We start from the raw sequence: 13,487 nt of genomic DNA on the forward strand, positions 1-13,487 counted from the left end.
GATAGCAGTAGCTGTAACGATAAATGTAATCATAACTATATCTGTACCAAAAACTGTAATCATAACGATATCTGTATCAATAACTGTATTCATAATATCTATCAATTACTATTATGATAACAGTTGCTGTAAAAAAACTGTGATCAAAACTACATTGTAACTGATAACTATAATGATTATAGTAATTATAATGAGAACTCTAATCATAACAATATATTGTACCGATAACTATATTGACAGCATTAGCTACAACAATTACTGGTATTCATAACTATGAGAGCAAAAGCTTTAACGAAAATTGTAATCATAAAAATATTGTGTACCAAATAACTATAATGATAGTTATTATAATGATAGTTAACTGCAATCATAGCTATATCTGTACCGATAACTAATAAACTTTAATCATAATGATAACTGTAACAAAAATCTAAATGATAACAAAAACTGTAAACAAGACGATATCTCATAACAATAGTTACATGGTAACAATACCTATAATGATAACAATATCTATAATGATAACTGTGATCTTAATTTTAATGGTAACTATAATGATAATGTAAATGATAATGATAACTTAATCATAACGATAACTATATTAGATTGCCATTGTTCTTATCGTGCATCAGCTTGAAATATTTTTTTTTGGTGAATTGTGACTGCGATTCATTATATCGACTTACCTTAGTGAGCTATCTTGGTTTTGTTACAGTAAATGTGAACATATAAATGTTTCATATGTGTATGTTTCCAGAAGCACATGCGCCGCTCCCAACACGCTCGTAAGGAGACCGAGTTCCTGCGGCTGAAGAACCAGACTGGGTCTGGACGACTTCGAGTCGCTGAAGGTGATTGGACGAGGAGCGTTTGGGGAGGTGATTATGATAATGAGCGCTGATGACACACTGATGAATCTCTTTGTGTGTGTGTGTTATACAGTAAACAAGTGTGTTTCTGCCGTCTGCAGGTGCGTCTGGTCCAGAAGAAAGACACCGGACATGTTTACGCCATGAAGATCCTTCGTAAAGCTGACATGCTTCAGAAAGAGCAGGTGATGCCTAACGAGTGTGTCATTAAAACACATCATGAGTAAATTATGTTAATGCAAATAGAGAACAAAATATTAACAAATTAAATGAAGCTAAATAGTGATTTTATTATTTTATTTTATTTTATTATATTTACTATTTGGCTATTTGATGTTATTTCATTCTGGTTATTTTTTTATAATATAAAAATTATGTAATTTTTGTTGTTTATTTTTTTGTGTCTGTTTTGTCATTGAATGTCATTTTGATTTTTGTTTAATTGTATTAATTAGGTTATTTATTATGTTTTATTGTATTTAATTTGGTAATTTTATTTGTATTATTATATCATCCCATTTTTGTTTTTAATCTTTTTTTTTTGCTTAATTTATTTAAGTAATTTTTTGTCTTACATTTTATTGTCATTTTTTTATTTGATTTTATGAATTTTGCATAATTTTTATTTTATTTTCTGTCATGTCATTGTGCCATTTTGTAACTTTTGTTTAGTTTATTTTTTACATTTTATTTTGTGATTTGAATTTTTAAGACTTTTATTTTGTGTTTTAAATTTATTTATATTGAATTTTCCAAGATAAAACTGAATTTGTTTTATTTTATGCTTTCAGGTGGGTCATATCCGGGCGGAGCGGGACATCCTGGTTCAGGCAGACAGTCTGTGGGTGGTCAAGATGTTCTACAGTTTTCAAGACAAACTCAACCTTTACTTACTCATGGAGTTCCTGCCCGGAGGTGAGAGCGTTTGTGTAACAGATGTGTGTAACTCAACTAGATTTCAGATTTCACTTTTCTTCAGAATCTGTCAAACGATTCATTGAAAGAGAACTGACTCGTAAGATCAGTTTGATTTGATTCTTCTCTATGAATCAGTGAATCAAGAGTTCAAAGCTGCTAAACATTCTTGCAAACTGTCTAAACTGAAATACATATGCAGACGCTAATATAAGAGAGTTATAATCAGCAAACTAATCATTCAGACCAGTCCGAGTCAGAGGTCCGGATCTCATAGCTGGCTTTGGGCATGCTTTTGATGCTCATGTATGTGAACTATCAAAGTCTGACCGATCTCTTGTGTCCTCCAGGAGACATGATGACGCTTCTGATGAAGAAGGGACACACTGACCGAGGAGGAGACGCAGTTTTACGTAGCTGAGACAGTTCTGGCCATCGACTTCATCCATCAGCTGGGCTTCATCCACCGAGACATCAAACCAGACAACCTGCTGCTGGACTCCAAGGTCAAACACCCTGACAGGAACAGGAAGTGACTCAATAACACACGTCCTGTGCCCTCTTCTGCTTTCACAGAACTTCTCTGTCAGCGAAGCGTCTGATTGGCTGAGAGCTGTGCTTCATTACCTGTGTGGTTTGTGTTTTAGGGTCACGTCAAGCTGTCTGATTTCGGCTTGTGTACAGGACTCAAAAAGGCGCATCGAACCGAGTTTTATCGCAACCTGAAGCACAGCCAATCAAACGACCTCAGTGAGTGAACAAAGCTTCAGGCTAATCGTAATTCTCTTTTCGAGCGCAAACTCCCATAGACTTCCATTCAAAACTTTTGCACAACAATTCCTATAGAGCAAGCCTATCAAAAAGCATATGATAACATGTTAAAACATGCTAGCAATGTGTTAGCAAAAATATCAAAACATGCCAGAAACATGCTTAGTATTAATTCATGTTAGCCATGAGCTAAAAAGTCTTAGCAGCGTGCTATGAGCATTGTCTTACAACATCCAAGCAACATGGTCATTCATGTTAGCCATGTGCTAACATGTTAATGACATTCTAATTCATGTTAGCCTAGTGTTAAAACAGGTTAGCAACATGTTAAATATCCTAGAAACATGTTAGGTATGTGCTAAAACAGGTTAGCAACATGTTAAATATGCTAGAAACATGTTAGGTTTGTGCTAAAACAGGTTAGAAACATGCTAGCAACATGCTAATCATGCGAACATTGTCTTACAACATCCAAACAACATGTTAATTCCTGTTAGTGTAGAGTTAAAACATGTAAATTCAAGCTAGCAACATGTTGAATACATGTTAGCCATTTGTTAAAACAGGTTTGAGACATGCTAGCAATATTAATTCAAGCAGAGTGTTAAAACATGTTAGCAGCAGTTGATTTAGTTTCACTTGTTTTGTGAATATTCAGTATTAAATGAATCATTTGCGCGTGTTTCTTGCAGCGTTTCAGCACATGAACTCGAAGAGGAAGGCCGAGACGTGGAAGAGAAACCGGAGGCAGCTGGTCAGTGTTACCAACTGCTTCATTAGCCTGTTTAACCCAAACAGGAAGTGATGCGTTATGTTGCTCCGCCTCTTTCAGGCCTTCTCTACGGTGGGAACGCCGGACTACATCGCGCCGGAGGTCTTCATGCAGACCGGATACAAACAAGCTCTGTGATTGGTGGAGTCTGGGCGTCATCATGTACGAGATGCTGATTGGTAAGAAGCCAAATGTATGCAAATGAGATCGCGAACCGTCAGAATATTTTTTTTATAAGAACTATTTAAAATATTAGCAAATAAGATCATTGCGTTGTAGTTTCAGTGTCATACTTTTCGCACAGATTTTTTTGACATTTCATCATTGATTCGTAAACTATTTAACAGTTAACGTTGTTTCAACGTTGAAATACAACTGACATATTTCAAACTCTCACTATCCTGAGAAATCAGCCAATCAGAAGAGTAAGAAATCGAGACTAGCATCGTTGTGGTTTCTGCAGAGGCTAGCAGGGTAATGCTAGCTAACAGTAGCTAGCTGGTTAGCTTCAGTTACTGTGTTACGCTGTAGCATTTGGATCATAAAATAAGTGGTGTTTTCTGATAAGAAAGACATAAAAAATATATTTTAAATTGTAAAATGTTTATTAAGAACTAAACAATTTTTTGCTTGTTTTGTTAGAAAACAAAATCAATAGCTCTAATATAGTTTTACTGGTAAATTAAATAAAGAATGAATTTTATTCTTATAAACAATTTTATTAAGTCATTTCAGAAAATTGTGTATTGCATAAAAATATTACCGATAGTAATGTTAATGATATTAGATTGCATCAAGAAGAAAAAAACATAATTAAATGTGTGGTTTAAAATAAACTATATCAAGAAAGAAAAATATATAAAAATATTTTAATAAATAAATTATTTACAAGTAACTTACACCACAAAGGAAGTATTTTAAAAAAATGAATTAATGCTTTAAATTAATTACATTTAAGAAGGTAAAATGCTATTTTAAATATTAAAATAAAGTAATTTTTAAAAATAAATTGCATGAAGGAAAAATTATTTTATAACGAAATTAACTGTATGCTTATTTTATAATATTATAACAATATTTTTTATTGTGAAAATAAAGCCATTAAAATTGTTTTAAAATGAATTACATCAATAAAGAAAAATATTTTAATTATTAACACAATTACATTATTGCTTCAAAATAAAACACTGATTAAATAATAATAGAATTATTTAAAATAAATTAATGCTTCAAAATAAGTGGATTTTTTAAAATAGTTACATTAATTCTTCCAATTAAAATCCATCAAGAAGGAGAACAAATTGAAATTTAAATGAATTATTCAAAATAAATGACACCAGGAAGATGTATATATTTTTTATTTTTAAAACTAATTTTCAATGTAATTGTAATTATTAGAATAAATGAGGGCTTTTTATTAAATTAAAGCATCTCTGAGACACTTGAAGTGTGTGAGTATGTGTATGTGTGTGTGTCTCTCTCACTGTGTGTGTGTGTCTCTCTCTCTCTCTCTTTCTCACTGTGTGTGTGTGTCTCTCTCTCTCTCTCTTTCTCTCTGTGTGTGTGTAGGCTACCCTCCGTTCTGCTCGGAGACTCCTCAGGAGACGTATAAGAAGGTGATGAGCTGGAGGGAGACGCTGGTGTTTCCTCCCGAGGTGCCGATCTCGGAGCGAGCGAAGGCTCTGATCCTGCGCTTCTGCTGTGAGGCGGATCATCGCATCGGAGCGGCCGGCGTCGACGACATCAAGAGGAACGGCTTCTTCGAGGGAGTGGACTACGACCACATCAGGTCTGAGCGTGTGTGTGTGTGTGTGTGTGTGTGTGATCTGATCTGACGGAGACTCTGCTCTCGTTCACAGAGAGCGACCCGCTGCCATCCCCATCGAGATCAAGAGCATCGACGACACGTCTAACTTCGACGAGTTCCCCGAGTCTGACATCCTGCAGCCGTCCAGTGAGAACATGAACACTACACCAGCGCTTCAGACCCTGACACACACACACACACACACGGGTGACACGACTGATGCTTCCAGAGGAGTTTAGTGGGCAAACAGAGGAGTCAGAGGAAATTATTATTTTCATTAAATGTTTCCTCTTCATGTTTGCCCATTAAATTGATTCAAGCATTAAAATGATTTACTTTAATAATACAATTGTTGCCCTTTCTTGAAGGAATTTAATTTGAGGCATTCATTTATTTAACTTACTTTATTATTATTTTTAATTCTTGATATAATTAAAGGAAGTTTAAATAATTTTAATAATTTTAAAATAATTTGAAAAAGTTAAATAAATTGAATTAATTCTTCAAAATAAATTGCATCAAGAATGAAAAATTGTTCAGTATCAGTGTAAATGAATGCTTTAAAATTAATTACATCAAGAAGGGCAGATTAAATCATAATTATAATGTATTAAATCAATTTTAATTAAAGTAAATTAATTAAATTAAATTAATTCTTAACAAATCTAATAATTTAAATTAATCGCGGAGGGAAAGTCAGTTTAATTAAATAAATGCTTCAGAAGGACAAATTAAATAATTATTAAATGAACGCTTTACAATGAATTAAATCAATGTTAATTAAAGTAAATTAAATTAAATTAATTTTTAATAAATTATATCAATAGGGATAAATTAAATATTGTTAAAAATTAATTCTTCAACACAAAATGTGCAAATGCAATAATATAGTTACATTAAATTGCTCCTTAAAATTAAATTACATCAAGAATGAACATTTTAAACGATTTATATGTTTGTATCTAAAAAATTCATTGAAGCAGAAACAATTCTACATTAAAAAGTTATTAATATAACATTATTATAATAAGAACTGCCCTGTGTGCCATTTAGAAGTTTGTTGTTAATTGTAGCCTTTAATATAATAACAGCATAACTGACATGTTTTATTATTCACAGCAATATCTGAGAAATTGATGTACTGTACCTGATAAGTCTATATATATATATTTATCTACATAAACACAGCCGTTCAAACGTTTGGGATCAGCAATATTTGAAAAGGTAATATTGTAAAATATAAAAGTATTAAAACACTTTAAAGAAGAGAGGAGACTGTTCCCGAGCGTTTGAACGTCCGTGTGTGAATCTCCGGATGACTCGGGAGTCGCATGACGTGTGAGTCGACTCTTGTGAGTCGCGAGGCTCGAGTCTGATCGCTGTTCTGTTGTTGTGTGGAGGTCCAGCGGTGTCGAGCAGCCATCACCCGGAGTCAGACCTCAAGAACAAGGACTGGGTCTTCATCAACTACACCTACAAGCGCTTCGAGGGGCTGACAGCCAGAGGAGCCATCCCTGCCTACATGAAGAGCGCCAAACGATGAACCCCGAGCGATTCTGAAGCGATTAACCTGGATGGATGCATTCAAGCTCCGTTTTTAAAGGACCAAATCAAGCAAACTCATTATTAATAAAGCATAGGGCTGGGAAATAAGTATATGCATCGCTAATCAAGAGACGATTCAGCATGGATTGATTCAGAGATTTTCCGAATGAATCGCGAGTCTTTCTCGAGTCGATTCTAAGCTTGATTTGATCACCGCGAACATTAACAACGCTGAATATGTGGGGTACTTTCCAAAATGGCGAAACAGCAAAAATATATTAATTTGTGTTCTGGAGATGAACGATGGGTTCGGAACAACACGAGGGTGAGTAATGAATTACAGAATTTCCATCTTTGGGTAAATAAACCCTTTAAAACAGTGTTTTTAAATGACCAAATAAATCATACCATGTAAGTATACGAATTTGAGTTTGATTGTTTTTTTTTTAAATTAAAAACCGTTTTAAAGCATGAAGCCACGCTAAGCGTTTTCCTCCCGCAGAAAACCGTTATAAACGCGTTTGTATTATGGTTAATATCTGTATGGCAGTACATGGTATGATTTATTAACAGTGTTCATTGAGTTTGATCATTAAAAAAAACAGCCTCGTTAAGCGTTGTATAATTTCTAATTAAGAGCCGTGTCTAAAACACTAGCGAACAAATCATTAATCAACACTTTCACTTTATATTCTCGCCTGAAGATCACCGCAATCGAGTTTTTAGGCTCTTTTTCAATAAACGCGTCACTTTTGTAACTTTAGCGATTGCGAAAATTAAACGTTTTTTTTTTTACTACTACAAATAAAGGCAAAACAAAATCATGGTTACTGTAATTAAATCATGGAAACCACGAATTAATCACGGTCTTGCTGCACTAACCGTAGTTTAACCGCGGTTTTGTAATAAAACTACAGTTAATAGTCAATATACACACACAAAAATATGTTTGCTACACTTTTACTATAATAAAACCAGGATTATTTTTTATTTATTTTGGTCACACTACCTTTCAGAGGTTAAGATTTATACGTTTTTTACAATGCTGATCTTTTGGATCTTTATATTCATCAAATAATCCTGTAAAAAGGTACTCAGCTGTTTTTAATAATAGTAATAATAATGATAATACTTTTTGAGCAGCAAATCATCATATTAGAGTGATTTCAGAAGGACACTGAAGACTGGAGAAATGATGCTGAGAATTCAGCGCTGCGTCATAGAAATAAATTACACTTTAATATATAATCAAACACAAAGCATTTATTTTAAATAGTAAAAATATTTCACAATATTACTGTTTTTACTGTGCTTTGGATCAAATAATTCCAGGTTTGGTGAGCAGAACCTGTATTTATGTGCCTTATAACATCATTTTCAGGGCTAGAAAGCCTCACGTTTGTCCATCAGCAGATTATTGTTTATTATTATGACAAGTTATGGGTGCCGCCCTTCATATCCTGAGATGTGACTGTCAAAGGTACTGAGCGCTCACATGATCACAGAAATCTGTCTTCATCGATGAATGGACTCATGGATCATGTCTGGTACGATCAGTCGATTCGTCTCATCATCTGTGTTGCATGCAAACCTTTCATTTTAATAGCAGTTTCTTGGAAAAGACTCCCGTTTTCATTTTTTTTCTCTCATCTTGCATGCGGTGCATCATTAAATATTTTTATATTGATATTTAACCGTTTTTAATTGTATCTGCCGAGCTGTTTTTGTAATGTGCTCTTTTTTCTTATAATTAAATGCAATAAAAATGTTACATGCTTTTAAATTCACTTTTTTAATTGCAAAAACAGTTTTGGGGTAAATTAATGAAAATATAAAACTAGTTATGTCACTATACTGGTCAAAAGTTTGGAGTAATTATGATTTTATTAATGTTTTTGGAAAAATGTACAGCAAATCAGCATATTAGTATGATTTCTAGATGACACTGAAGCTGAAAATTCAGCTTTGATCACAGAAAATAAATTACATTTTACATTATATTCATATAGAAAACAGCTATTTTACCTTGTGATAATATTTACTGGATTTTATTGTGTTTTTTAATCCAAGAAATTCAGCCTTGGTGAGCAGAAAAACGAAAACCTAGGAGAAAAACATTTAAAAAGCGAAATTAATCCAAACTTTTCTGCAGATGCTTTTATTGAAAACCACATAAAAATGATATAAAACGAAGGAAAAACTTAAAAAGTGTTTAATAAATTATATTTACACTATTTTCTATCCATCACCTTCACACTAGATGGCGCCGTCGGACTAAAATGATTTCTAAAACAATGCAACAATGCATCTGATCTTTAATAATCTAAAAAGCCCTGAAAAAGTGTCTGTTCTTTGATTAACTGGTTATTGATTAAGCAAATATGGTTTCATCCAAAGCCAAATGCAGTGCAGTGATGGCAAGAGCTTGCTCAAGGACACAACGGTGAAAAGATCTCAAGTACTTTTAAGTTCACTGAACCAGTGACGTGGATGAAATGAGTCAAAATTCAAACAAATCAATGGAATGTCTATCTACTCATGGATATGAAATGAGATACTGAATATTAATTATGACCTCATGAATGTATGAATGAGCTGTATTAGTCTAGTCAGTGTTTCTAGTTCCATCAGTCATTGGTCGAGGCCAGGAGGGGCGGGGCCATTCAGCCGATCTAGCTCGTCGACCTGCGGGGTGGGCGTGGCTCCGGCCCGCACAGGCCCCTCCCCCATGGCGGTGATGAGGTTGGGGACGCTCCTGCTGCGGACGCACTGGAAGTCCACGTGTCTGCTCTTCCCTTCCTCTTTCTCCCAGGACAGCTGGATGAAGGGACGCTGGACGTAGCTGTAGATGACCTCGGACTTCCCACCTGGACGCCGCTTCACCTTCTCCTTACAGGTGGGGTATCCTGAGACGCACAACAGAGTCGAGTCGAGTTCTGGAAGTAAATCTCCATTCATTTGGTCCGTTCTAATGATGAACCTTTACAGACTTGTTTGTTGAGGTTCTTAATCAGTGCTTTATGCTTTTATGTCCTCATTTCACGTTTTTCATAGCTTGCTTTTAAAATAATCGTTTAACAGCAGAAAAACTACATTACCCATGATGCTGTGCAGAAAATTCCACCAATTGCGATAAATTGGATCAAAATGGCTCTTAAGGTCCGCCCACTCCAATTGAAGCTCTTAAAATACTTAAATGTATGTATATGTTTATGTATATTTTGGGATAAACCTATGATATATTGTTTCTCTAGTTATAATCCACAACTTTACATGATTATATTTAGCATTGTTTTAATTCAGTTGTTCTTCGCAGCGCTTCATGGGATTATAGTTCTTGTACATTTGTATTTTGCTGAAGCTTGCATGACCTCAATTTAACTTTTGAAATAATCATGTTTAACGGATTAATTGGTGGTGAAAAACTACATTACCCATGATGCTGTGCAGACAATTCCACCAATTCGAATTCCAATGATGCACCACAAATATAATGTATCTAATGTTGTGAAGTTCTCCAAAATAAATAAATATTTGCATGAATGTATGGATATTTTTACAATAAAACATATAGTTTCTTTAGATATAATAGATATAATCAACAACTTTAATAGTTTTAAGTTTCACTGTCATTTCTCACTAAATGATCATTCGCAATGCTTCCAGGGATTGTAGTTCTTTCCAGTTACCAAGTGTTTTTCCCTTTCGTCCAATTTCAAAGTAGTTTTTAGCTTCAAATAAAAGTTTGTACTGTTGTGATTTGCCTTATAGCTGGTTGGATTGCTTCAAGGCTTATAATGCTTTAACAAATTATTTTTAAAAATGGAAAAGTGCTTCCAAACCCAACAGCACTGAAAAATGTTGGTGGCACTAATGCACTCTATAAGGTTTTGTGTTGTGTTTGAATGAATCGTATGGATGTCCCTATGTGTGTGTGTGTTTACCCTCGATCCCGATGCGAATGTTTTTCAGGCCTCGCTCCTTCAGCAGAGCTTTGGCGACGTCTCTGTTCTCGATGAACTTGAAGAAACGGTAGAGTTTGGTGCTGTAGAGGACTTGAGATTCAAGAAAGCAAAATATGACAGGAACAAAATATTGAATGTAGCAAATCTAATTTACACGCATTCAGACGATATAAAACATACTTTTTTAATGGCTGTAGAGCACATTTCAAACCAAATATGTGACCCTGGAGCACAAAACCAGTCATAAGGGTACATTTTTGGAAATTGAGATTTATACAACATCTGAAAGCCATATAAACAAGCTTTCCAATTAATATGTTTCCATCCACCTATTTTTAAGTGCATTTTGGCATAAAAAACACTGGAGGGAATCGCCAAGATGCATATCAATTCTAAAAATGCACAGTTTTTTATTGAGTTTTTTTTACTCACTTTGTGAGTTTTCCTCTCCCATTGGCGGAGGGTTGTCGTGATCCCAGTCTACGTTGTCGTCGTCCGTCAGGACCACAATGTGGCACTCTCGTTCTCCTTCCTGAGCGCTCGCAACCATCGCCGGGACCAGCAGCTCCTCCAGGAACGCCTCGAACTGCCTCCGAGTGCCGTCATTGGACAGCTCATGCAGGAGAGCACCTGATTGGACGGAATGGTAATGAGTTTGAGCGTGCATTGAGTTATTTTTGGTGGATGCACATATGTGTGTGTTTCTGACTCACTGAGGTCTCTGCATCTGACGGTGCTGTAGTCGAAGTTTATACACAGATAATCACATGCTTCTCGCAGTTCTGCCAAAGACAAGCCCTCCGGACAGTGCAGCACGCCGACACGGTAATAATCCTGGACGAGAGATGATGTTGCGTTGAGTTCGTGTAGAATCAAACCGGCAGTGAACTGGAGGGATTTAGGGATCATACGTACCAGTATTACTCTGAAGATACTGGCACCGATGCCTTCTGCGATCTCATATTCACCTTTAGTGTTTGGTCGCGTGAAACTGTGCTGACGCGCTCGACCGAACATCCTGAGAAACACAACGCATTAGGTACTCCATCAGGTTTGTAGAAATGTAGCATTGCTACATCAATGTAGCATCAACGGATGCTTAGCAGTGAATGTGTGCCATCAGAATTAAACAGCTAGTTAAAAGCATCTTAATGCTGGATGTGTTTCATCTTTTGTCTTCTCCAGATGTTAACTGCTGGACTGGAGTGCTGTGTATTATTGGGATGTTTTTATCAGCTGTTTGGACTCTCATTCTGACGGCACCCATTCACTGCAGAGCATCCATTGATTTGACACTGATGCAATGCTACATTTCTCCAAATCTGATGAAGAAACAAACTCATCCTGATCTCGGACGGCCTGCGTGTGAATGTTCTTTTTTGTCTGAACTATTTCTTTTAGTGATTGTGTTCAGTACCTCCCAAGCACTGTGTCCGGGTAAGCTGTGAATACCGCAGGATCCACCACAAAATGAGTCCCGTCCACTACTAGTGTGACCCGGTCATGTGATAAAGGGCGTGGCTGTGCCGGCCACGCCTCCTTTGTGACATCAGCCCCGCCCTCTGCTCCAGCAGTCATCCTGCGGTCTGTAAATTGAGATGTTAAATCACTTTTTGAGATTGTATAATCTGTTCTTCAGTTCTGGAAGTGGTGTTTTTAGGTGTACCTGATTGGGACAGGCATGCACCACCTGTCGTGTGCTCCTCCGTCATGATCTCCTGGACACCTGCAGACTGGTAAGACAGTCCATATGGTGAACTACATAATATGTTAAACTCCTTAAGCCCGTCTGACTGACCAATGGGTCCAGCTTAACCCCACAGGCACCCACTAACCCTTTCCAAACCTGCTACACACAGTTATCCAGAGCAAATGTGTCTTTAGGTATTTCTTGGAGATGTTTGTTTTTAATTAACCTTCATGAAACTGCCAACCATCTTAAAACCATAGTACAATAATAGCATCTTATGTAATACCGTATTACTTTTATATATTTAATAGTACCTAATAGCATATTCACATACTGTACATGTAATTCCACAGAGTTTTATTAAATCACTTTGGTACATGTCCAGTAATCATGGTACTAACAATATAGTTTACCACTATAAATAAACTGACTTAATTTGTTGTTAAAAAAACATGCAAATACCAGTAATAGATTATAAATTAGATAAAGTCCCTGATAGCACATGTGCATTACGGAAATATGTTTTTATTGTATTGATTACCATTTTTATAACCACAATTGTACATCAAATACTATGATAACTATGTTTTGTGTAGAAAGACCATGGTTAATTTCTGGTTATCAAGGTTTAACTATAGTAACCATGATTTTTTATTTTATTTAAAGTAACCCTGCTGAAAAAAAACAGTTAACCCCATCACAAAATGTTTAATGGTTTTAATGGAAACTGGTCCATGTTGGTCTTTACTTGTTAAAACCAATAAATCCTAATGAAATATGGCCCAAAACTGGTTAAAGTTGATTGTGTGTAATGTTTAATGGTATCTATAGTGGAAACCATTAGAATTTCCTGTTATGTTTCTATTGTTTTATTGTTGTTCTTGCAGGGGAACCATGGATAATTTTCTTAAGGGTTACCCTTTTATATAAATATAAATATATTTCTGTTTTCATTAACCTATATAATAGTTGTTGTTACTCACCGGAGAGAGAATCCTCCCGCGCGAAGACACCGGAGACGCGACACAGCGGCGGGAGCGCGCGGATTAACCGACGTTAATCCAATAAAAGCGCGGCGCTCACGTGACGCACAGGGCGGGAAGCGCGCGCTGATCTGATCTGATCTCTGAGGACATCCAACAGCGGTTAAAAC

At 35.7% G+C, this 13,487-nt stretch overlaps 2 protein-coding genes across 2 annotated transcripts; one reads left to right on the forward strand and one right to left on the reverse strand.

Moving 5' to 3' along the window:
- Nucleotides 1-763: 763 nt before the first annotated feature.
- Nucleotides 764-7,293, forward strand: LOC113040341 (serine/threonine-protein kinase 38). Its single transcript, XM_074559788.1, is given in 13 exon segments — nt 764-810; nt 812-878; nt 971-1,054; nt 1,661-1,784; nt 2,135-2,163; nt 2,165-2,290; nt 2,432-2,534; nt 3,248-3,309; nt 3,388-3,450; nt 3,452-3,506; nt 4,897-5,116; nt 5,187-5,281; nt 6,535-7,293. Coding segments are annotated over 13 exon segments (1,218 nt in total). The 3' UTR covers nt 6,678-7,293.
- Nucleotides 7,294-9,277: 1,984 nt separating this feature from the next.
- Nucleotides 9,278-13,404, reverse strand: kctd20 (potassium channel tetramerization domain containing 20). The gene is made up of 8 exons (XM_026198703.1): nt 13,318-13,404; nt 12,311-12,377; nt 12,062-12,230; nt 11,560-11,662; nt 11,358-11,478; nt 11,077-11,274; nt 10,624-10,734; nt 9,278-9,585 (listed from the first exon to the last, which is right to left on the reverse strand). The coding sequence occupies exons 2-8, from the start codon at nt 12,354-12,356 to the stop codon at nt 9,311-9,313; spliced, it is 1,023 nt and encodes a 340-aa protein (XP_026054488.1). The 5' UTR covers nt 12,357-12,377; nt 13,318-13,404; the 3' UTR covers nt 9,278-9,310.
- Nucleotides 13,405-13,487: the final 83 nt, after the last annotated feature.

The sequence above is a fragment of the Carassius auratus genome, chromosome 22 (assembly GCF_003368295.1).
Source record: "Carassius auratus strain Wakin chromosome 22, ASM336829v1, whole genome shotgun sequence".
In the NCBI taxonomy this organism is placed as follows: domain Eukaryota; kingdom Metazoa; phylum Chordata; class Actinopteri; order Cypriniformes; family Cyprinidae; genus Carassius; species Carassius auratus.